Raw genomic sequence first — 24,679 nt, 5'->3', positions numbered from 1 at the left:
ACAATGCAAGTCCCATTATTCTCTTCCCATTGATGCTGCTGCTTGAAGTTCCGGCTTGACAATGTCCGGAGGGCCACCCATCCCCCATTCCTTCTAAACATTTCATTATGCAACGAGTGAAACACCACTGGTTGGTTCTAGCTTGGATTGGCAGAAGCGCATTTTCCTGTCCTCCCCTCCCCTCCAACAGCTCTTCAGGACTCCTGAAAACACTACAAAGGGGTGTAGGAGTGGGAGATTGTGTTAAACAGGGTGATCTGTGGTGTGTTTGAGAAAAGAGAACTTACACAATCAGGTCCACCCATGGAAGGCAGATCTAACCCATTACATTTTTCACTGCTCCAAACCATTAAGTATTTTGACAAAATACAACATCACAGAAAGAAAGATGTAGCCATTCAGTTTGACTATGATGGAGTTTTAATGAAGCAAAATGTCCCTCATATTTCTCTCTATTTAAAAGAAAAGACCACTGCCTGTCTTAGCTCAGCAAATCCTTTCTTAATTGTAACAGTCATAAAGCCTCCGTTTGCACCTTTAATCTCTGCAGTCAAGCTAGGGAGGCTTCTTTGGCAGTTCTGTAGAAGTAATGATGTTAGTAATAGAAAATGTTCAGCTGAATGCTGAAAATATACACTCAAAAAGCATGCATCAGCTAAGGGAATACAGTAGTTACATAGGAGGATCAGATCTCCTTCATTTGAGGTTTAAAATTTTCCAGAGCAACAACAAGGCCATGCTGGGGAGAATTCCCTCATAGAGATCAGTGGTTCCCGAGCTTTCATTTATGAATTAAAAGAATCTGGTTTCCACCATGGTAGAAACAAAAAGCTCCCTTGTTTGTGCAAAAGGGGGTTGGGGTTACATGTTTATAGAAATTCTTTTGCAATACCTGCAGTAGATTTTAAGGATACAAAAATTGCAGTCAGATTGTTCAGAGCAAGCATGAAAATCAAAAATAATAACTCCATTTGTAACTGAAAATTGGAATATCACTATTGAGTATAAATTTTGCAACTATAATATCTGTAGAACACAAAGATAATAAAGGAAAAAATTACCCTGATATTCTTGGGAAAATATTTTATTCCTATGACTACAATACAAACAAAAAATAACAATACCCTACCTTATGAAAAAAAGTTGCATCTTTCCCAGGCTACCTCTGGGTCCCACTGGTGGTGGCATACATGTACTTGAGATCAACTCATCTAGAGCAGTGGTTCTTGGGTTACTCAAGTGTTTTTGGACTGCAACTCCCAGAAGCCTTCAGCACCAGTTGTGCTGGCTGGGGTTTCTGGGAGTTGCAGTTCAAAAACACCTGAGTAACCCAAGATTAAGAACCACTAATCTAGACGACAGTCCCTTATATACAACTGAAATATAGTCTATAGCAGTGGTCCCCAACCTTGGGCCTCCGGATGTTCTTGGATTTCAACTCCCAGAAATCCTGGCCAGCAGAGGTGGTGGTGAAGGCTTCAGGGAGTTGTAGTCCAAGAACATATGGAGGCCCAAGGTTGGGGACCACTGGTCAATGGGGCAACAATATTTATATCTCTTTGAAGGCATGAACTTTTTGGTGGAATCAGACTCACGACCATCAGTTCAGAGTTTCCTAGCCTGCTCTGTAGTTTGTGACGTGTCAGTGTGCCAATGACTCAAGGACACTCCAGGGTCCTGTGTGAAATGACAGAAGGCACAATGAAAGCTTATTCAGTGCTATTATAGTGTGAAGCTCCAAAACAATTTGTGACCCCTTGCATTTCTCATTTGCTTAGGGCAAAGGAAATGAGATTTGGTTGTTAATGGTTCCAAAATACAAGTCCATCTTCTCTAACTAGCTGCCCTCCAACTGTATTGGAGAATTGTCATCATCTTCAGATAACATGACTAATAGTTCTGGTATGTATACAATAATGCAGAACATGTGGAGCAAAAAATTAAAGGTTGTCTTGAAGAAGAATGAATGTATATAGCTGCTTTCCAGTGATGATGCTTTGGGACCCAGAGCAGCATCAGACTAGTGTTCATTTATGGACGGCTTCTTCTTAAAAGTAGTTTTCCAAGCTCTAATCTAGAGGGCTTCTAGTTGAAGATGCCTGGTGGAACGGGTCCAGTCTCCTTCTTACACAGCCTGTAATACCTGACAGAAGTCCATGTTTGTACAGGTCCTGCCTATAATACTCCACTCCCAGACAATGCTCTAATATACACAACGTCCACCAAATCAATGCAGCAGGAAAGCTTTATTAGCAAGGATTATAACATGATCCCCTTAACACCCTCTGTTCCCTCTTGACTTTATCTGCAATCCTCCCAGTAGTGGGAGATAAGAGAGAGTAAATTTTACGAGCAACAGTACGTTTTTCTCAACTTTCCCTGTTTTAAGGCAGGAGTGGTTTGTTCTTAAATAGCAACAGTTAGTATAGCTCAGTTGTTTGGAGCATTTGGCTACAGAGCCTGGGGCAGAGAGTTCCAGTCCCCACTGGGTCTCCCAGGTGAAGGCCCAGTCAAGATCAACCAGTGTGTGCGTGGCTAAAGGTTTATGTGCCCTGCCTTGGGCAAGCTGCACAATCCCAGAGCAGCACCAGAAGGAGGGACTGGCAAGCCACCTCTGAGAAGATCACTGTAAATTGCCAATCACTTGATGCAGATAATTGCTCTTCAATTGACAATGTTGTCTATTTGCTTTGCAAAAACCTGTTTCCAGTAGTGATGAAAAGTGCTAAATGAATTTATTGATATGGATCAATAAAGCTGCCTGGGCTTTTAGACTCTCCTTGCTAGGTTGCTTGTCATGAAGAGCAGCTACAACTCAAAATTTGCCACTGTAATCCTGCACTGAGCTTCCTTCGTACCTGCTCTGTAGCTACCTGATGCTAAATGCCTAGGCTTTTTCTCTTGCTATCTGTTTCCCACTGCTCTGTCTTGGGCCCTGCTTGGCACCTGGCTGGAACACAACAGCAGAGGATTGCTTCCTCTTTGCCAAGAGGACGACTTCCATCAAATCATTCCCTTCATTGGTCCAAATGGCTGCAAACCCACCATTTCACTCAAGGGTACATGACATCAGCCGCTCCAGGGACCGGTTTATGCCCCAAGACACTCCGAGGAGGCACAAGAATGGCCAAAACTGCCAATAAATTGGGCGAGGAATGAAAGTAGAAGTGGCTCAAAGTCGACTTCCAGCTTTAAAAACCAAGTATTTTAGTGGTAAATAGTGTAGTGTGTGCTTGCAACCTATTTAGAAGGTGAAAAGCTGTTCCTGGAGGCTTCTGGGAGAGGCAATTTTCTTGTGGTTGCTTGAAAAAGAAGATTTGGGGAGACTAAGAAGACTGAGGGTTCAAAAAAAAAAAGTACTGAGGAAAGGTTATATGGGGTCTCAGGGCCGTACTTTGCCCAGTCCTGCATTAAGGAGCCATATGAATAAGGCATTATTCAATTTTGTTGCCTGTCAAATCCATGGTTCACAGCAAAGCCAACTGGCAAAAGAAGGGGAAAAGAGAAAGAAAGGGAATGCAGAAAGATAGAATCAAAGAGAAAACATACACACAAAGCTGAAATAAGAGAGAGACCTTGTTTTTGTTATGTGCCATCACCTTGCTTCTGTCTTAATAGCAGCCATAAGAATTAATGACCTCCAAATGGTCTTAACATTAAGAGCTCAGCTCCGGTGGCACCTTAAAGACTAACAGATTTTATGCCTTTATAGACCACTAAAACAATCATGGTACAATACATGCTTGGAGGTCATGACCCCCAAGCATGAATTGTATGATGATGATTTTTTAGTGGTATCACCTATTTTTGTATTTGGATTTTGTTTGGACCACATAGCTACCCTCTGTTTCAATAGATTTTATGATGGCATAGGTTTTGTAGAAAAAAGCTCATTTTTTTTTCAAAGGCATGAAGTGTTATCCTGAATTATACACATGCAGGCAGGGTTATTACTAATGAGATTTGAGGAAACTGAAACACAGGCAATAGCCTGTTTTCTCGATTATGTCCTTAACTGCTGCTATTCACAAAATCATTGCTGGACAGTAACCCAGACATCCTTGCATCTGTGAATGGATTAACACATGTAGTGTGATTTTAGGAAAAGACCTTTGTCCTTGTCAAGGCCAAGGAAGATTGACTTGAACCTCTTAACAAAGGTGTCTTGTGTTGCAATCTCTCTTTGAAGTTCCTTTTTCAGGAAAAGCAACCTTAAAAACTATCACAGGTATTTAAAATCCCCTTAAAATCATGGAGAATTTGTGGCTGGGATCAAATAGCTTTCAAAGGGTAAACTGTACTTGTGTCCTAGTGGCACTGATTCTCCACAGTTCTCTTTTCTCTTTCTTAAGTTTGGAGAGTTTAATAACCAGGTCATCATTAAAGAGGGATGGTGGTTACTGAAAAGCAACAGGGACAAAAAAGATCTCTTAAAGATCACAGCTGAAATGTTCTTAAAAAGAAAGAAATGCCTAAACCCAAGGATGGTGACTCACAGTAGAAAGGACTGAAGGAAAGCAAAGTGATGGATAAGTCAAGGAATATATATATATGTGGGCGTAAAGGACAGTCATCCAAACTGATCTAGTACTGTATTATGATTTTGCAAGCCGAAATGTGAAACAATCTATTTCCCCCACTGTTACAAATTTGGAAAAGCTCAAATTATTAGTGCTGCTTTCCTTCCTTTTTTTATCGCAGAAAAAAAACCACTTACAGTACAGTCCTGTTCCTATTTACCTGGGTGTAAAATCATATTGAGCCCAGCGGAGCATACTTCTGAGTAAACAAGCAGTGTGTGTCTCCCTCACTCACACACAAACACACACACAACCCAACAATCAGCAATCCTGTAATTTCCTACCAATCAAACATGTCTGCACAACTATTGATTGAAGCTAACAACAACAACAACATTACAGAAAGCATGCTTTGAAAGAACCATCAGCGAGATAACAATGGAGATGGCAGGCAGTGAAATCCGAAAGCCAATGTGGGGTCATACCCATAAGGAAGGGACCAATTAAAATGTCTCAAAGCTCCTGAACATCTGCAGATCATCAGCTAGCCCGACCTGGTCACCCCCAATCTAGATGTTCCGTACCTCCCACTCTTCTCCATGCTGTCCTTGAGCCACCCAATCTATCCTATTCTTGGTCCAGCACAAAACAGACAACTAGTAGAAGAAAGGTGCTCTTTCTACAGAGGCGTGTTGGGTGGCATCGAACCGGAATAAGGAGCATCTTCGGAACCGGTATTTCCAGGGGTTCGGAAGGAGGGCACAAGGAAATCCATCCAGCGTGTCTTACCTGTTGGCCACCGGAGGAGTCACCTGGACAGCTGCGGAGGGCGACCGGAGGGACCTCATCACTCGGGGGCTGCTGCTGACCGTCGCGGCTTGGACCTCCTCCTCCTCCTCCCAGCTCCTGGCGAGCAAGCAAACAAGCAAGGCAAGCCGAAGTTGTCCACGCGTGTCCGTGGCGGGGGCGTCTCCGGGAAGCATCTCCGGAGCAGCCCGGGGCCAAAGCCTCAATTGACGAGAGTATCCCTCTTCCAGCGCAACCTCCTGGCAGCTGGAACTGGTGGTGGTGGTGATGGGGTGTCCATGGAGCTCCTTCGCCCGCCCGCCTCCCATCCACCCTCTAAGCGTGGAGTTTATTGCAGATTTCACGCCCCCGGGAAGCCTCGGCGCCCAAACTCTGCTCCTCCACCCCAGGGGACCCTTCTCCCCTCGCCGCTCAGGGCTGCCCGCTCGCCCGCCCTTCTCTCTCCCCTCCCGGACGTACCTTCCCCTCCCGGAGCCATCGGCCGAAAGCCACGCGAGGCAGAGGAAGAGCAGCAGGCTGCTGACCAGAGCCGCCAGGCTGAGGACCGCCCGCATGGCGCGCCGCACTCCGCCTCGCCTGCTCGCCCGCAGCTGGCCGGCGACGCGAGCCGAGAGCTCGGGAAGACCGAGGAGAAGCAGCAGCCCCGGTGGCGACAAAAGCAGCTCCCTGACTCCCGTCGGAGCCACTGCGGCGCTACCGAAGAGGCGACCCCGTCAGGACGCGCGGCGGAGGTGGCGGGCAGCCGAGGGGCTGCGATGGCCAGCCCAGGGTTGGCCCCCCCTCCCCGCCCGCTGCCTGCTTCCCTCCCTCCGCTCCGCTCCGCCCCCCTTGCCCTCCTTAGCCGCTCCCGCGCCTTCCCGGCCCCGCCCTCCCCCCGGCTAGATTGACACCCGATTCTCAGCCTTCGCCCGAGGCGGCCAGGATGGGGCGAGGGGGGCGCGCAGCGCCTGAGGCGCATCTTCCTTTGCCCAGAGCCAACCTCCCACCCCACCCCCACCCCCGCCGGGCAGCCATCCCAGCCCCTCTCCCTGAGAGCGAGAGCGAGGGAGGGAGGCTCCCAGCTCGGGGATTCGAACCGGAGGGAAGAAGGGATAGAGGCAAAGGAGAAGGCGGGGAAGCTTCTTCTTCATGAGGAGATCCGTGGCTTGAGAAGATGCAGGCGCTGGCGCCTCTTCTCCGCCCTCTGGGAAGAGCTGCCAACCAATCCTGAAAAGCAGAAAGAGCAGGGGAAAGAAAAGGGGGAAGAGAGCGTGCCTCTGAGCATGTGCAGAGCCAGGCATTTCAGGGAAATTTATTTATTTATTTATTTGATTTATACCCCACCCATCTGGTCTATACGACCACTCTAGGCGGCTTACAACATAATGGCTTGCCCATCTTTCTCCTGTGGTTCTAAAAATAGTGTTTGGGGAGGTTTAGGGTTTAGGGTTTGGATTGGGGCCCCTGCACTGGAAGAGGGTTTATCATCCAATGTGGCGTTTCCTTCCAGTGACTGCACTGGAAAGCTGAACCACAGCCGTTCGGTTTTGGTGCGATTTGAGTCGCAGCCTGTATTACTTTTGAAATCGCAGTCAGTGTTCACACAGGTACTGCGGATTGATATGGGAGTTCATCAGTCATACAGGATGCAACTTGAATTTGAACCCACAGCCCCCTTTCTTTCCTTCCTTCCTCTGTTCCTGCTTCTGCTGATTCTTTTAAATACAGGTAATAATAATAACAATGACCCAGTGATAAGGTGATCTAGTGCCAAACTCATATAGGTAAGAAATATTAGCAGCAGAAAACATTTCAGAGGACAATTGGGAGAGAGGAAAGAAAGTAGGGGTGCCATTCCCTGACCCTAAACATTATGCTCCCAACTGCTTACATCACCCAAACACCACCCACAGATGTGCCCCCCTTACGAGAACAGATCACAATTAACCGTGTGGGGAAAAGCCCATCTAAATCATTCCAGCTTGAAAAAGTCAAAGGCCTTTAGCAGCAGAGAAAAAAACACTTTGGGAGCAAAAAGGGCTGGGCAGCCATTGCATCATGTGGTCAACAACAACAAAAAATACTTTGAATGCACCCATTTAATAAGCAAAGCAAACCCTGCAGTATTTGACCCGGTCCTACCTCATCTTCTTCACCTGCAAGTGGCTTAGCCACAGCAAGGGAAGAGGAGAATCATGTATTTATCTCTACTGCTCCTTACCTAATAGCAGCTAGAGATGAGATGGGTTTAAATTTCGGAATCAGAGAGGGTTCAAAACCTTTCTCCAGACACACAATAAAAAATAGAATACAGATGGGTTAGAGTAACTTTTTTTTTAAAGATTTGAAAGATAATATGAAGCTGAAATGTAAAACTGGCACTGAAGATGTACATTGTACAGTGCTACGTATTTCAGTTTCACTGTCCAGAAAAAAAGACAGAAGAATTTGAAAATCTGGATTGAAGACAGATTGGTAAGAATTTATTGGATGCAGAAGGTGACCAATGAAGATGTCTCAAAGTGAATGAACAAAAGCCAACAAATCAGAAAACATAAAATACCATAATAATATTTCATTCATATACAGAGAAAGAACATAACGTATTGTTACAGCTGATCATTCAAGTTTAAATAAACAAGAGAAGTGCAGAATGGGAGGAAAATGGCTGGAAAACCTTAAAGATTAGCTTGGGTGCAACACAACATCCTTGTTGGAGAGCTACCATATGCAAAGTTAAAATGGCCTTGATGTCTTCTAGTCTCTGGTAGGAGAGGAAGGAAGCAGAAGAGGCAGTGGCAGCAAAATACTGTAATGTCCATGTCTGCAGAAGTCTCATCAGCCCAAGCACAGGAAAGTGATAAAGAGCCGCAAGTTGTGATAGCTATATGTTGCACCAATATCCCCTGTCAGCTGCGGGAACTTGAGGTAGGTAGTGGGGATTCCCATAAGGCAATCAGTTGGCTGCTGTGGTCAACAATATATATTTTATTTTATTTATTTATTCAATTTATATACCACCCATCTACCTACCTGGGCCACTCTGGGTGGTTCACAACAAAAGGAAAAACATGAAATCAAACTACTCAAAATTAAATAAACATATAATCTCTTCGCGAAGGCTTTCACAGCCAGGATCTAATGAACATGGCCAAAGAAAAACCCACAACAACCAAACATATAATCAATTAACTAAAAACAACAGCAACATAAAACTATTAATAAAAGCAAGAAAGCAAAATTGGTGACTTAAGTGCTGAGTTGACCTCTGTGCTGTGTAGATGTAAAGCCTCGGAAGGCCTGTGGATATTGCCCATTTCAAGATATCTCTTCAGAATCCCCAGTGTGGGGGGCCAGGTGAATTTCAGGTGGGAGGTTATTCCAGAAATGCAGTGCAACCACAGAGAAGGCCTGGCTCCTAGTCTTCTCCTTCCGGGCCTTTTAGGAATCAAGGACCTCAACCATCCAGCCTGAGATGACTGAGTGGGTTGGGCAGATCTCATTGGAAGAGGTGTTCTGCTAGCTATTGAGGTCCCAGACCTGGGACTCCATTGATAATGTTAGGTCCAAAAGAATGTCCAAGCTAAAAAGCTCATCCTTGGCAGAGAGTGACCCCCCTCCAGGAAAAAGGAGCCCCCCAACCATCAGACACTAGGGACCCCCATCTTGTCCTGGTTTAGTAACAGTATATTGTTGAGATCTCAACTCAGTGGTAGAAGTTCAATCAGCTGACATCTCCAGGTAGGATGAATATTGGCTAGCCAGTGTCCGCAATGTTAGCCTAGAGAGGAACCAACCAAGTATAAGGCAGCTTTCTCTGTACCGATGACTAGGCAGGCTTTTGGTCTGATCCAAGGTATCTTCTGCCTCTTTTGGTTTGGCTTTGGGATGATAAACCAGAACACAGGATGTGGGTTTTTGGAGCAAAAAGGGCTGGACCTTTTCTGTTTGGCTTTTGCTGCTTCCTGCCCCCACTCACATATCACTCAGACTGCACTACAGTGTTTAAATGGGGCGTATGTGAAAATTAGGCCCTTTTTATTACTTTTTTAAAATTTTGATGTGGTTTCCAATTTACTTGGCATCAAGTTTATCATCATCATCTGGCTGCATAGCTCATTGAGCAGGAGCATCTAGCTGCAGAGGATGGTTTGGGAGTTTGGTTCCCCACTGTGCTTTCTGGGAGAACAGCCAGCTTCGATGCTCTTGGGCAAGCTAAACAGTCTCAGAAATGCCCCCACCAGAGAAGAATGGTAAAACGCTTTATACCTAGAAAATCCTGAGAAAGATTGCTATAAGGTGGAATTGCCTTATTATTATAATTGATCATCATCACCACTTCTAATTTATTTATCATCATGTCTCTGTTGGTTGTACACCACACATAATGATGGGGAGACATTGATTGCTCTACTGTTCCAGCCATCGCTTGTCTTTCTGCTGTTTCAGAAATAAGATTCAGCTCATCAGAGAATTGGGTAGCCATCAATACTATGATAATTAGTGATCGGAAGAGGAAAACAAGATGTTAATATAAAAACGTGTCTTGATTTATTGAGAAGAGTTGAGACGTATTTGGTGGAACACATGTTCCGCATGCGAAGAGTCCTGACTTCAGTCTCCTGACATCTTTAAAAAGGACCGGGAAGACCCCAAACAGGTACCACCTTCAGATGTCTTAGACTATGATTCCCATCATTCATCAGTAAATGTTGTGGAGTGTTGAGAGTTACAAGCCAACCTTGTAAGGTGTGTGATTTGGGAAATGTACCAGGCAAAATAAAAGAAAAAAAAGTAAAATACAGCAGCTAGTGTCACCTTAAACACTAGCTGCTGTATTTTAATCTGAGCTTTTCTTGATAAGTCCACTACCTTGAACATGAGTGGGACTACATGGCACAGTATTTGAGACAAGTTGTTGACCTGGCAATAACCTTTAAGGCCCCTGTTGATATTCAGTTCTCCTCCCAGGTAGCAGTGTTCTGTAAACATTGAGAATGATGGGATAGATACATTAATCCCAGGCTACAAAGAGTTGGAACAACATAATAAGGAGTATCTCTAATAACCAGAGGGGCTTGCGAGATGGCACTTGTTAGTAAGGAAATATAGCTGGGAATACAGCAGATACAACACAATATTTTATATCTGATAATGGCCTAAGAAACCTTGGCTTATATTGAGTCAATTGAGATGGGTTTTAAACATATGTATATATTTTCTCATCAGTCTCTCTCTCACTTGATAATTCTTTCCCAAGTGCTGGTTCCAGTTATTTTATCTCCAGTGGTAATCAATACAAAACACTCTGCTTAACTCCAGCCCTGGCAGTAAGTTCCACTGAAAACATAGAGGATTATGCTGCCAAAACAGGCTGGGAGTGGTGGTTTGTGGTTCCAAAGCCTACATGGCTAGAATGCTTTTCTCATTCACATTGCAAAACCATCTTTTCTGACTTCTACAAATCTCTCTTTTCATCATGGGGTGGGGGGGAGAGGTAGGTAGGTGTGAAACCCCCTTGCACCAGTGCTTTCTATTTACATGACAAGGCATTCGGATAAAGAGTTGAGAAAAGTTCAAATCCCCGAGATGTGTGAAAATGTCACTATCTGGTTAACCAGAAGAAATCATGCAGGGATGGCAGTTTAGCAAGAAGATCAGGACATCTATTGATCTGACAAATAACAGCTCCTAGCACCTCTTGCTGGGAAGCCACATGACTGAGCAAAGTTGTGATGGAAAAGCAGCCAAGATAACAGAGAACCTGGGTAATTGCACATGGATACACAGTTCTCCTGATACTGGAAGTTAACTGACTTTCCATAATAAAATGATGGAATTGAGCAACAGACATCTACGCATAGGACTCGGAACTAAATGTTGCTGCGTGAAGTGCCCTTGTCCACTGTTCTAGTCAATCAGCCATGCTCTACTCTATGTGACTCCCTTCCATTTGCCCTCTCCCACCTTGTTCAATTCTTCTCCACAAGCATTTGTCAGGATTCCACATCTCTGGATTACTGGCCAATCTCTCTTGGGGGTTCTTGTGTGGCACTACCTCTGTCGCCATCTTTCTCTGTCATCCTCCCTCTTGCATTTCTACACACCTCAGCTCTATTGGTACCTTATCTACATGGATGGTGTCATTTTACACAAGACAGGCACGGACACCTGAACACAGGAAATAGAGGGAATTATCAGGAGAGTCCAGTTCAATGAGCTCTGATTTATTTTTGTCCTTTGGAAGTACTGGTACAATGTGTGAGAATTCTGATGCTCTAGAGAACACCTATTTTTAGCAGGCCATAAATTAGGAATCTCTAGTCCACCAGTACCTGTCCACACACACAGAACATTCTTCCACAGTCCCAAACCATAACATACTGAGTGGGCATTTTTAAGACCATGAATATGAATTTACAGTGACAAGGAGTGAGAAACTGTTTCACAGTGGAAGCTCATTCGTCACACTACAATAAAAAAGGTTTTCCCAATATTTCCAGCAACATAAAAAGGCTTGCCAATATTGCAAAATAAACTCTGGGATAACAACTTAGTAATGCAGACTGTTTTGACCAACTGGAATGCTAAAGCTATTTCATGGTAAATTTGAAATCGCTGTGATGGGGCCACTCAGTGGAGCAGAAAATGAAGTCTAGGATGAGATTAAGAACATAAAGGGTGCTTGCTGAATCAGGACATTGTTGATCTAGCTTAGCATCCTGTCTCCAGCATTGTCCACTCAGATGCTTCTGGGAGGTTTCCAAGCAGGGCATGAAGTCATTAGTCAACAGCTCTTCCCTATCCATAGAATCATAGAATAATGAAGTTGGAAGGGGCCTATAAGGCCATCTAGTCCAACCTCCTGCTCAATGCAGGAATACAAATCAAAGCAGATCTGACAGATGGTTGCCCAATTTTCTCTTGAATGCCTCCAATGTCAGAGCACTTACCACCTCCCATGGTAAGTGGTTCCATTGTTGTACTACTTTAACAGTTAGGATATGCAGTTGAAAGCTGGCTTCCTATAACTTGAGCTCTTTATTATGTGAGGATTCAGCGACTCTTCTTGGCTGAATTTCATTTCTCTCGTGTTCTCCTGTGGGATCCCTGTATGTCTTCTCCTGCATGCTGTCTGCCAAACTCCTCAAGAATCTTAAATGTGGTCTTGCAATTCCACTGGTGAAGAGTGTCATCTCCTTCTTTTGCTCCTAAATGTGACTCTTTCCCATGCTTCTTCTTCAACTACATTGATCCTCTCCCCAGCATTCTCCTCCTCTGCTTTATCCTGCTGTTCTTCCACCTCCAGTATCTCCCTTGGCTGCAGCTGCTGCTCAAGAGTTCTATCTATATAGTCTTCATCTTCTCTTACAGTTTTAAATGTGGCCACTCGCTGCTCTGGTTCTCTCACTTTCCTTTCCAACCGTGCAACCATTTCCCACTTGCTACATGTGCATTTGCTATGTTAATCTCCGGCACAAAAACAAATACTGTGCACACTTTGCAGGGCATTATCACGGTAGTGTCTCTTCCTTCCATGATCCTTGTTTACTTTTACTTTCTTCTGTTTGCCTACGAGTGTCCTTTGCTTGGTCTTGCCTGCCTTGAAGGATGCTGAGAAACTCCCCTAATACATAACGTTTCTGCCTTTGTCTCCTTGATCTCCGTTTGGTTTTATCTCTTCCTACACTAGACACTTTTGCTTACTCCTCCTCCACCACCATCAGACTCCTGATTGTTCTGGGGTCAATCTCAGTTTTATTCCTTTGCTGTGTTCTGCTGGGAGTCCGGCTCTAGCATCTGGCAGCCAGATAGAAGATATTTATAGGCTACTATATTTTAAAAAAGTAAATAAAAATGTTCTATGATGGTTAAATTGTTCCCAATATGAGCACATGAGAATGGCTCTTTTGCACATGCGCAGCCTGATGCTACATTTGCTTATTCCAGAAAGGGGCTTGGAAAATTTACTTTTATGGAATACAACTCCTGTCATCCTGCAGCCAGTATTCTAACAATAGCACTCTTCATTAGCTAGGGAATGCTGTGAACTGTGTTCTACAAAAGTATAAAAGTAACTTCTTCAAGCTCTGCTCCAGAATTGAGATTAACAGGAACAACTGTGGGTGTAATGAAATATCTAAAGAGGTTAAGTCCATCTTGGAGGATTATAGGGAATTCAATGGGATTGCAGCTAAAGATGCCTTCCTCATCACCTTCCTCAAGGTTCTGTTTCTAAGCAAGCCTACAGCCATCTATTAGCTGTTCATGAATTTGGAATTCCAATTCCACAATTACCTTCAATCAGACCCACCAATTACATTAATGCCTGGTTACTGTGCTGTTGTGCAGCATCATAAAAGCAAAGAGCACGGATAAAGTGAAGGCAAGCCCAGGAAACAGGCAAAAGATCATCTCACCCATTCTGAACTGTGAAGAGTGCTATTTTTAGAATTGCATTTTAAAAATGCTTCCATTTTCAATCTCTCTTGTTCATTATTCCTGCCTTCAACAGATTCTCTTTCTGTGAAATACACAGATAGCTCATTTTTTTTGTGGAAAGCACTGGTTTACAGGAGCAATCACCCTTTAAGGCAACTGCCTGTTCGCTCCTCTTAGAGTTTTACCTTCTAAGCTATGCAAATCCCAGGGGGGACATTGGTAGGCTTTGGCAGATATATGGATGGATATTGTACCTGAAAAACAATTTCAGTATAGCTTTTGAAGAGGCCTTGTTCTGGTTCGTGCAAGATAGAAATGTATTCCATGTAGCTCAGAGCTCTTTTTTCTGTTCAGAAAACAATAGGGCAACAACATATCTAGTAGAGCTACTACAAAATGATGCTCCAGGTAAGACTTTGATAGGATGTCATCTTGTGCAAGAAAACTGCAGATGCTTCACATGCTTTCATCGCCTTGTGCAAAAAGAGGTGAGAAACCCCATGGGAATCTCTTTAGACATCAGTGCAAAACAAGTTTTTTTCCTTATACTGTATACTGGCTAAGGACAAGACATCGTGAAATATAAATCCTTACATCAGACATGCGAACAAAACCATAGTATCTCTCACTTGCCTCAATTCACAAACATAAAACACAAGGAAGTTCATTTGTGAAACGTGAACAAAGGAAAGTTCCTCTCAGAATAAACAGAAAGACTTCCCCTCTCAAGGGTACACTGTTTCCAGATACAGAATCGGTACCTCATCTAACGAGACACTTCAGATCTAATTCTATTTCATCAGCAAACTGTTCTGTAGATGAAATGTTACAGTGTTATGTTTGTATAAATGAAATATTCTGGCTGTTTTTATACTAGTGATATATGACAGCAGTCTTGTGCTTAAATTCATTTCAGGTTTTATATTGCTCTTTTTGCACTGAACATATATTGGGAAAGCAGCATATAAATTAAAACTGATGGTGTAATTTCTCCCTGCAGATCAGGAATTTATGATCCTGTGAACCTCTAAATATTTTTTGTCCCTTGGGCCCTTCCTTACATTAACAGCCAACCTGGTCAATTTTTAGATATGATCAACATCTAGATGGGTGACGTAGGTGTACTAACCAGGTAACTATATTGGATCACTTTAAATATTAACTTCTTAACTTCAAAGGTAGATGGATTCCTTTCATTATAGCAAGAGTCTTTCATCCAAGTACTGGAATTCTCTCTAACTTCTGACTACAGACTGCATATTCTTTATAAATGAAGGGGTAGTCTGGAAGCAATCCTGATTATTGCCCAGATGGTACCTTAAATGGCCCTAAAACTGGATCACAGGAAGATGAAACCTGCACCTTTTCAATTTCACTGTAACTGACTGAATAACCCCTTTTTCCTATTAGATTATATAACATCTTTTCATCTCTATTACAGCTAAACTAAAGGACTGTTTGGGAATGTACCAAGTGTATAATCAGTTGTCATTTACTCAGGAAACAAAGAGAAGATATGCTTGATCAGATGTTCCTATTCATGTTTTCGCTCCATGTCCCATGGAGCACCCATGAACTACAGACCAGAGCCTGTTTTTTAAGACAGTAGTTTTGGTAGAATCACAGTTCTGGCCAAATGGAAGGGACCACAAACAGACCACTCAACCATGCTGCCCTTTGACCCAGGGTGGGTGGGGTCTCGGGGGGTCAACGTGTTGAGGCTAAGGGAAATCTTCCTACCTAGTTACACGTCTGACTCTCCTGTCAGAGTCCTGAAAGAGTAAGGGAAAGCTCTCCTAGTTGTCTCTGTTGAGGCTTTGCACCAACCAGATGAAGCAGACAACAAGATACCCACAAAAATTAAACTGTGCCACTTTGGCCAAGGCACCTTTTCCATCACACCATCCACAAACTACAATTGGACAAAACACAAAGAAAAAGGTTCATTTTAGGAATGCATTTTTAAAAAAAGCAAAAGCATTTTCACAAATAAATAAATAAATAAAATACATAAATAAAACAAATAAACAAAGGTTCAGTAATATGTCACAGGTGGCCAAAACAAAAGAAGCAGAAGAAACATACTCACTAAGCAAAATGTAAAAAGCATTTTAGGCATGATAACATTTAAGAACATATGGAGTAAAACTCCCCAGTAAAATAAAAAACAACTCACTAAGATACTTTTAATACTCACAAACATGAATCTCATCCCTAAGTTATGACACAGCAGAAGAACCTGGTTTCACGAGAGAAGGTCTGGTATAGTCTTTCTCTTTGTGTCTTCTTGCCATCCTTGTATCCCATTATCACCCTAATGTTCACCAATCACAAGACTAGAAACACAAAACATTCTGGATGGTAACTCCATCCTTTAAAAGTAACTTTTCCTATCAAATTCGCCCCTCCCAGCTCCTCAGATGATTTCACTTCATTAATTGACTATGGTGGGAAGGAACAAAATGTGTCCTTGAACACAACCTGGTGGGTCTCCATTATTTCTCCCAGACAGTAGGGCACACCTGAGGAGATGTTTCTTCAGTGAGTTGATCTCCTTGCTTAAATGGTGACTATTAACCCTTAGCTATCAGACACCCTCACAGCCCACAAAGTTCTCATAGCTTGACAAGTAGTATCACAGGCCAATGTAACAGGAAGGCAGTGTGTCTTGATCTTTGCTGATTTATTCTTTTCTCCTGTCTTCATCACATACTGAGACGAGCTAGAAAGAACAAGACAGGGGACTGGCATAAGCAGCAATTCAGAGAGGCTTGGGGCTTTCCCAGATGAAAACAAACAAAAAGAAACTGGAATCTTCCAATACATCAAATTGTGAAAGAGAGGTCAAAGTCTCAGGGTTTACAAAATAGATGTAGATTTACTGCAGTTTAAAACCTGCCCAATGCATTTCAGCCCAAAGAATTTATGGCATTTTCAGAGACAACAATTTCTAGTGTATATTGAATATACAATCTGTTTCAAAGCACAACAAACCAGGTTCTGCACTGCCATTATTGGTATTTTTCACACCATTCACATTATGTGGTTGTTATCTTGTTCTGTACAATCCCTTTTTGGTTTTCATGACTTTGTTTCATTTTGTTCCTTCTGAAAAACAAGGATGTGGATGTGGTAGAATTTTTGTGCTTTCCATTTGTAGTGTAAAAGGGGGCTCAGAGGGCAGGGAAGCAATAGCAGAGGAATATATTTCTCAGAGAGGAGAGCAGTGGATTGAAAAAAAGGTTTGGATGCAAATCCCAGTAAATCCTGGACCTTTTCAGCACCAAATGACATAAGGGGAGATGGAACAAAAGCACTTGGGGGGAAAACTCTTGGGAACTGGAAGGCTAAACTGGTTATGCTCTATCAAAATGAATCATACAGTGTAATTCTATGTAGGAATTTGTGGCCTTCCAGATGTTGTTGGACTACAACTTCCATTTTCCCTCAACAATTGCTATGGTGGCTAAGGTTGATGGCATCACTATGTCAGAGCCTGTCTACATTTCTCAAAAAAACCCCACAATATGTAGCATTTTAATTTTAACCTACTGAAGTCACATGGTTTTTAGTCATTTCCTGCATTCCTACTGAGTAATTGAAATGCTCTCATTTAAAACTGGCTGTAACAATCACATGAGCCTAACTTCGTTAAGAAAACAGTGTGCTGATATAAACAGCCTTCTCATGGCCGTTTATTTAACTTGCCCCCTAAGAAAATAATCACAGATGAAATTAAATATGCACTTTGGAATTCATAGTGTGAACGTGAAACTCAATACAGTTTTTAACACAGGTCAATGCCCAAGTTTTTTTTTTTTGACTGTTTAACTAGAGAATTAGTAACTGGAGAATTAGTGCAGGGAAAGCACCCCAGAGGGAGACCACAGCTGCAGTACAAGGATATCTTCAAGCGGGACCAGAAGGCCTTAGGAATGGACCTCAACAGATGGGAAACCTTGACATCTGAGCATTCAGCCTGGAGGCAAGCAGTGCAGCATGGCCTCTCCCAGTTTGAAGAGACACTTGTCCAGCAGGCCGAGGCAAAGAGGCAGTCACGAAACCAGCAAAATCAGGGAGCTGGACAGGGGACAGAATGTATTTGTCTTCAGTGTGGAAGGGATTGTCACTCTCGAATTGGCCTCAGCCACACTAGATGCTGTTCCAAGACCTATATTCAGAGCACGTTACCGTAGTCTCTCGATACTGAAGGATGCCTACAACTAGGCCTTAGTGAGATTTCTGGGTGACTATGTAGAAAACCTGAATCTTCCTTAGGTCTGGGCATTGGGGTGTATTTTTTTTTCCTTTTGCAGCTGAAGATGATGTGAACTAGGTATCTTTACAGGGAGTAAAAGGGAACAGACTGCAGTTTTTCTTCCAGCTGGAAGTTAGAGAGAGAGATCAATAGCTCAGTTTGGGTTCTATAAACATAGGGTGCAGTAGCTGAAAATCTAATCTGGTATCGGATTTTACTGATTATGTTTGTAGTTAAACTCAAAAATTACCAAAAGGCCATAAGCCTCCACCGACTTCCTTTCCTGGGACATTAAGGAGCAGTAAGTTCAGCATTCCTGAAATTTCTCCTCACTCAAGAAAGTATAGAGAACATGACATAGCTTCAGCACTTGGATGGTACTGAAGGGGTTCAGTCACAAAGCCAGCCTTGCTGCCTTTGGAATATGTTTCTTCTTCTAAATATAGCAGCTGAGAGGAGCAAAGTGAATCTCAGTGATACAGACCTGGCCAAAAGACTTATGATGAGGGAATTATGTGGTAAACAAAACAGCTCAGAGTGGGGGGGGGGTGAGGAGAGCTGATTGATCTGTGTGTTCAGAATCCTGATTGCCATCAATGAAGGAAGGTAGGAAATGAATTTAATAAATGAAAAAACTACACATTGTCAAGGAAAAGCATGCACTCTGCACACTGCCCTTAATTATGTTGGGTCTCTATTAGCTTGGGAGCAAAACACAACAGTTGTTTCTATCAGGCTGTAGCAGCTGGGCAGCTGGGGATTGGAAATACTCCATATTCTCTCTCTCTCTCTCTCTGGATCCTCCTCACCCTGAATGGCTGTAACGGGGGGGGGGGTGCCCCATTTTGTTTGTTTTCATCTTCCCTCCTCATCTACCTTGTCTTTTATGTTGAGTCCTGCAGATTGTTAGTCAGAGGGCAGGGCCTGTCTTGTCTTGTAGGGAGAAGCACACTGCTTGACTGACTGCTTAACCAAAACTTTTGAGGGAACAGAATTCATCAGCAGATTTGTGTCCAGAGGCTCTTGTGGCTTGAGGGTGGGACCAGCAGATCCTTCTGGGTGTTTAAAGAGTCAGGACTGAATAGGCAACCTGGTCCAATAGTTTGCTCTATTCCACTTCCTATAAACCCTGCCCACACCCCGTTGCCTAAGGATGAAAATTTATTAATTTTTTAAAAGGGTAACGTCTTACTTAGGTTATACATGGAAGCTTACGAAGGCATTGAGGAGAATTCTGAAGATGGAAAGCAGAACAAAGCTACCATATATCGCTTTCTGCTGTGTCCCCAAAAGTGTATCTCTCCAGCATCAGATTGTTTTCTGTGTACAGTAATGTCTCCCATACTGACAAACAGATAAAGAAGCAAGTACAATTTATAATTTCCAGGAGACTCTGGACCTCCTAAATTAGACTAAGTAGTAGAGGGTCTGTTTTTCTTTGGAGGGGGGGGGTTTGCATGCAAGTGTTTACAACCCAGCCTCCAGATCTGCTCTGTGTCTCATCCACACTCACAGTGTGAATTCTTGGGGAATTATTATGAAGCATGCTGTGAATGCAAATTAAGCATAGCACATAGCACTCCGGCAGTTCCTAACAGGCCAGCGGCATGATGTTGTTCAGCTCCCAATGGGCAATTAATTCTAATACTATTGCTCGGAGTGCAAGCCAACATAATAAAAACAGCTCAGAAACAAGCCAGCTCAACTTATATTTACCCAATCCTTTTCAATCTGCCCGTTATTTTATAGGCAGCAGACTTGCACCTAGATCACAACTTGCACACAGTTGAAAAAAAGTAGCCCAAGTACCTTTGCTGGTGGGGGATACACTAGATTATAGCCAATACGTCACATCAGTTATCTGAAATCAAGCAGAATGTATGCTGTAACATCCTCCTGCAGAGAGAGTTGGAATATAATCATCAGCTAGGCTTGTGACAAAATAAATTTTGGTTATTAGATTTTAGAGTATAATAAATACATAAGCATACACCACATGTTCAACATGTTGATCATTCATTGCAACTATATTCATGCTGTCCAAATTAGAAAGCAGCATACTCTGTCACACATAATCTCTAGCAAAGCTAAGGAACTACGTAGAGATGGGCACCAACCCCTGGTTTGGTGGTTCATGCCAGTCTGGATGACGGCCCAAAGAGTGTTCTGTGATTTTTTAACTCGGCCCCTCCAGTGGGTGGCCACTCAGAGGCAGAGCCCAGAGGAGACGAGACAGGGAAACTGGGGTGCTGCCTCCATGTGGGTGCTTGCTGGAGGGAGCAGGGTGCCAAACTGCAGAACACCTGTTGGGCCATCATCTGAACCGGCACAAACCAGGGATGGGTTATCTGTGGCCCTCCACATATTGTTGGAAATCACTTCCCATCATCCTGCACTATTGCCCACATTGGCTGGGACTGATGGGATTACCCATGAGAAGGTAGACCACATAGCCATGTTGAGTGGGAACGTCTAGCACTGAAAGTTGATAAAGGATCTTTTCCGATGTATTCACAAAGGCTTTCACGGCCGGGATCTAATGGTTGTTGTGGGTTTTTTGGGCTCTTTGGCCGTGTTCTGAAGGTTGTTCTTCTTAACATTTTGCCAGTCTCTGTGGTCGGCATCTTCAGAGGACAGCACTCTGTGCTCTGGTGTCGTTGGCTTGGGAGTGCAGTATCTTTTCCGAGTTTTGATCTTTGGCTTGAACAGTTACATTGTCGTGGTGGCAGCGGTGGTGTGCTGCCAAGTTACCTTCGACTTATGGCAACTCTATGAATGAGCAATCTCCAAAATATCCTGTCCCCAACTGCCTTGATCAGCTGTTGAGGTTCCTTTAGGGGGTCAGTCCATCTTGTATTTGGTCTTTTCCTGTTGCCTTCCATCTTTCCCAGCATTGACTTCAACATTGTCCTAATAACTGTATTAGCCATTTGTAGTTGGGCTCACCGTGTACTGTAAGGATGACTGTTCTCTCTCAGACCCTCTCTTGTTGATCACAGAAGCAACTTGTTAAGAATGAGCTGCTAAACCACCCAGTCTGTTTGCCCCAGATATTTGCAAACCTATGCTCCAGAAAACTGTAGCTTCACAGAGTGCTGAAAAAGCCACCCTCATGCCTCAGTTGCAGTTTTCTAGCAGTTGCTGGCCCCCAACTATGATTTATGGGTACCAGGCATTATCTACTTTAGAACATGCTGCAGGATGAAAAAGGACTGTGATTATTGTTTGTACTAAGCTGTGAATTTGCAAGGTGATTTCAATAGATAAAGCCTGCTTGAAAAAAACAATGAAGGACATACCAAGAAACAGGCTTGCTCAAAGACAAGCAGGTGCACACCTCGGACCATAATGGCGCAGAGCTAGAACACATACTTTGCAGCTGGAAAACTTCTCCATTGTAACACTAGCTGGTCACTATATGTTTGAAAAGATCTGCACTTAAATTTAAATCCTAATGTGTCAGCCTTTGCTCCTGCCGAGATCAGTCCAGCCTTCCCCAGCTAGGCACTTTCCAAATCTCTTGGATTACAATGCCCATCAAGTCCATGGGCCATGCTTGCTGAGGAAGGTGGGAGTTGTATTCCAACACACCTGGAAAGCTAGTCCAGACCCTATGGAACAACCAGGAACTTGTTCTTACTGTATCTGTTTGACTAAATTTCAAGGACTTTGAGGTTCTTGACATTCTCCCTCTCTCTTTCTCCCATTTGAAACATTCAGTACCATTTCTGTAACAAACCTAGATCCTTAAAAGGATGAATGCTAAACAAAATACTGAAAGCTCTTTTGACACAGAGGACTCCTAGTTAACAAGTTATCAATACATAAAATGATAAATAGCTATGGATCTATTTACTTCGGAACTGGAAGACATATCTCAAATGTGGAAATGTGTTCATATACAATATAGAGGTTCTAGAATACAGTCATCTCTGAATCTCTCCACCCCCCTTCCCCGTATCAAGAATGGACACCCTTCCTATGGGTATCTAGACTTATGGTGTGAATTTTTATGGCAGTTGCTTTAAATTCATTAAGATGAGGAAGGAAATTAGCAGCTATCCAATCAAGTTACTTGATCCAGAAAACAATGTGGATTTAAGACAATTTTGTTTAATGGACTAGGGTTATGCTTTTTATTTCAGTTAACCTATGCTTGGTTGATTCACCTGTATTAGGTTAGGGATAAAGAACATTATTTTCTTTTATATATGAAATGGACCCACTCTGCCCTTCAACAGCAATTTCTTGGCTGCCATGGGGCAAATAATTTCAGAGTCTGTCTCTCAGTCACAATATTTTATGATGCATATTGAGGGTTTTGAACATTTCTCCTAAAAAGTAATTAGTCACAGTTATGCTTACAAGTTTTTTTAAAAAAGAAGAGAGACAGTTACCAACATGATAGCTTCAGTTTTTAAAAAGATACCTTTCTTTGTCATTCCTTTTAAAATAAAGATAGAGATAGCTAACATCAGTTACAATTAAAACATTGATGTTATCTCTAATTCCTAGTTTTAATTAATTATCTAGTTAACACATGAGTAGAGATGAGGAAAATTGGGATTTTTTAAAATAAAAAACTTCCAGAACTGCACAGGGTAGGTTAGTATTTGAGAAATTGAAAGAGTCCTTCTGATCCCACATGAAGGCAGAGAAAAAGGAAACAAAGTTTTTTTAAGCCCCAAGGCAGTGTTGATGTCATAATCCATGTAGGGAAAAAAATTGAAAGCTTCCTATCTATACCCCTCCATGGGGACCTGGAGGAAGCTTTCAATTTCCCTTGATTATGAAGTGGCTTAAGCAAAACACAGAGAAGGAGAGGAAGGGACAAGAAGGGGTTGTTTAATTTATTTATTTATTTAGGCCTTTTCCCTTTTAAAGGGCCAAATAGGTCTGCTTGATAAACTCTGTACTCAGTTTAACAATGACCTGTTGGATAAAAAGATTATCCCAAATGACATAGTGTGCATCACAGTAACCCTGTTTAGCATGATCCAGGCTGGGATAATTTGACTATCTAGTAACACCCTGTGTCTGGTTGAAATCTGTAGGGCTTACTCCTGGGAAACTAGATACTGTATAAGATTGTGGATTTAGCAAAGAAACTCTTGAGAAAGTCACAGATGAACAGGTCACTTTTAAACTCAGCCCAGAGTTTCCCAAGATTTGGAATAAAATTAGCTTTGATTTAATACCATGGTTATCTAATATATAGATGTGAAAACACACATGTGGAATGAGTCTGGAAAGTGTATACAGAACCATAATGCTACTAATGTATGAATGAAAGAATGTACATTTAAGTCAGAAGGTGCAGATTTTATGATTTAGATACATACTCCCCACTCTGAAGAGACAATCCTCAAGTTAACTACTCTGCATACCATTTAAATATTGATTATACATCAAGTTATTTCCGTATTACTGCAGATCAGATTGCACTCGCAGTTTGAGTACACTGGAACTCCGACCATCCCTCATTATTGGCTATACTGGCTGATGGGAACTGCAGTGAAAAGCATCTGGAGGGCTGCACATTCTCCACTCTTGATCTATAGTAAAAGTACAACAAATATATTGGTGGGGTTTAGCCTATGTGAGCAGAAGATTATAAATCCTACAGAGTTTAATTGCCTGTATCTGATTAGACAGTCACATGGACTACTCTTCTGAATTAATGGGACTCAGATGTTAACCTACTGTGCAATTTATAATTTCCAATGCTTGACAATTGCTTTAGGAATAAAAAATGCATCATTTTTAGGCTCTCTGTTGTATAGGAATGTGTGCAGAATGAAGCTCTGATGTATCAAATAAGACCTAGAAGTCTCTGAATAAGACAGAAATACTAGGCATGATAGCCTGCCCACTTGATCACCCTGACTTTACCCCAGAATTTGGATTTCAAAAGGAACTTTTTACTTTACTCATTATTTCTTAGCAGTCAAGTTGCCATTACTATTGTAACAATCAGATATGTAGTTCATTTTGTTTCTTGTTATTAATGTGTACATAATGTCAACAAGACAGAAGAGTTCAGAGAAGTAATCTCTGGTTCCCTTTAGTGACCACTTCTGATATTGTACCTTGGAAATACTTAGAATAAACAAGTGAAAGCAAAACTAAACACAATAGCAGAAAATTCAAAATTTTCCTACCAAACTCCTCAAATGAAAAAAACATTCCATAAAAGTAACTTGTGGAAATAACTGATTGTTACTTATTATTCCAGAGTAACGTAGGTATTTCTCATTACAGTACTCCTAAAATATATAATTCATAGTTACATTACTTAATTGCCAGAAACAACAAAGTAATTCTATGGAGTTAGCTACTCCCAGGTTCTGTTTATTCATAGAGAACCAGTGCCACCATCTAATGAACCATGGAGTGGAAGAATTCTACAAAATTTCAAATAGAACAGACATTGGAATCTTTTTTACTACTAAGACAAACGGTCTTCTAAGTCTTGCTTAGACAGAATTTAGGACTACAGAGGGGTCTTGACTTGAGAACTTAATCCGTATTGGAAGGCGGTTCTCAAGTCAAAAAGTTCTCAGGTCAAATCTGCATTTCCCATAGGAATGCATTGAAAACCATTTGATCCGTATCTGCTCTTTTCCGTCCATAGAAACTAATGGGAAGCTGCTATTCCGCCTTCGACCACTAG

General features: G+C 42.4%; 1 protein-coding gene and 1 long non-coding RNA gene across 4 annotated transcripts in view; both read right to left on the bottom strand.

Moving 5' to 3' along the window:
• ST8SIA6 (ST8 alpha-N-acetyl-neuraminide alpha-2,8-sialyltransferase 6) overlaps positions 1 to 6,101 on the bottom strand; it is a 47,184-nt gene extending 41,083 nt beyond the window's left edge. Inside the window, exons 1-2 of one of the 2 annotated variants that reach the window (XM_020806653.3) lie at positions 5,787 to 6,101; positions 5,310 to 5,426 (exon numbers count right to left, since the gene is read on the bottom strand). In XM_020806653.3, the coding sequence (XP_020662312.3) occupies positions 5,310 to 5,426; positions 5,787 to 5,881 (212 nt within the window). In that variant the 5' untranslated portion in view covers positions 5,882 to 6,101. Of the gene's footprint in view, positions 1 to 5,309; positions 5,427 to 5,786 lie in introns of those variants that run through there. The other variant, XM_073003106.2, reaches the window with a different exon arrangement.
• A 1,660-nt stretch (positions 6,102 to 7,761) lies between these two features.
• LOC140708118 (uncharacterized) lies at positions 7,762 to 19,903 on the bottom strand. 2 transcript variants are annotated; one of them, XR_012088261.2, is made up of 3 exons: positions 19,816 to 19,903; positions 15,946 to 16,470; positions 7,762 to 8,273 (listed from the first exon to the last, which is right to left on the bottom strand). It is a non-coding gene; the product is annotated as an uncharacterized LOC140708118 (long non-coding RNA). The 2 variants fall into 2 exon arrangements; XR_012088260.2 differs by lacking the exon at positions 7,762 to 8,273 and having other exon boundaries at positions 9,191 to 16,470.
• Between the last annotated feature and the right edge of the window lie 4,776 nt (positions 19,904 to 24,679).

This window comes from Pogona vitticeps, chromosome 6 (assembly GCF_051106095.1).
Source record: "Pogona vitticeps strain Pit_001003342236 chromosome 6, PviZW2.1, whole genome shotgun sequence".
NCBI lineage: Eukaryota > Metazoa > Chordata > Lepidosauria > Squamata > Agamidae > Pogona > Pogona vitticeps.
Note: the sequence above shows the minus strand (reverse complement) of the source record. Positions and strands in the feature narration are given on the sequence as shown.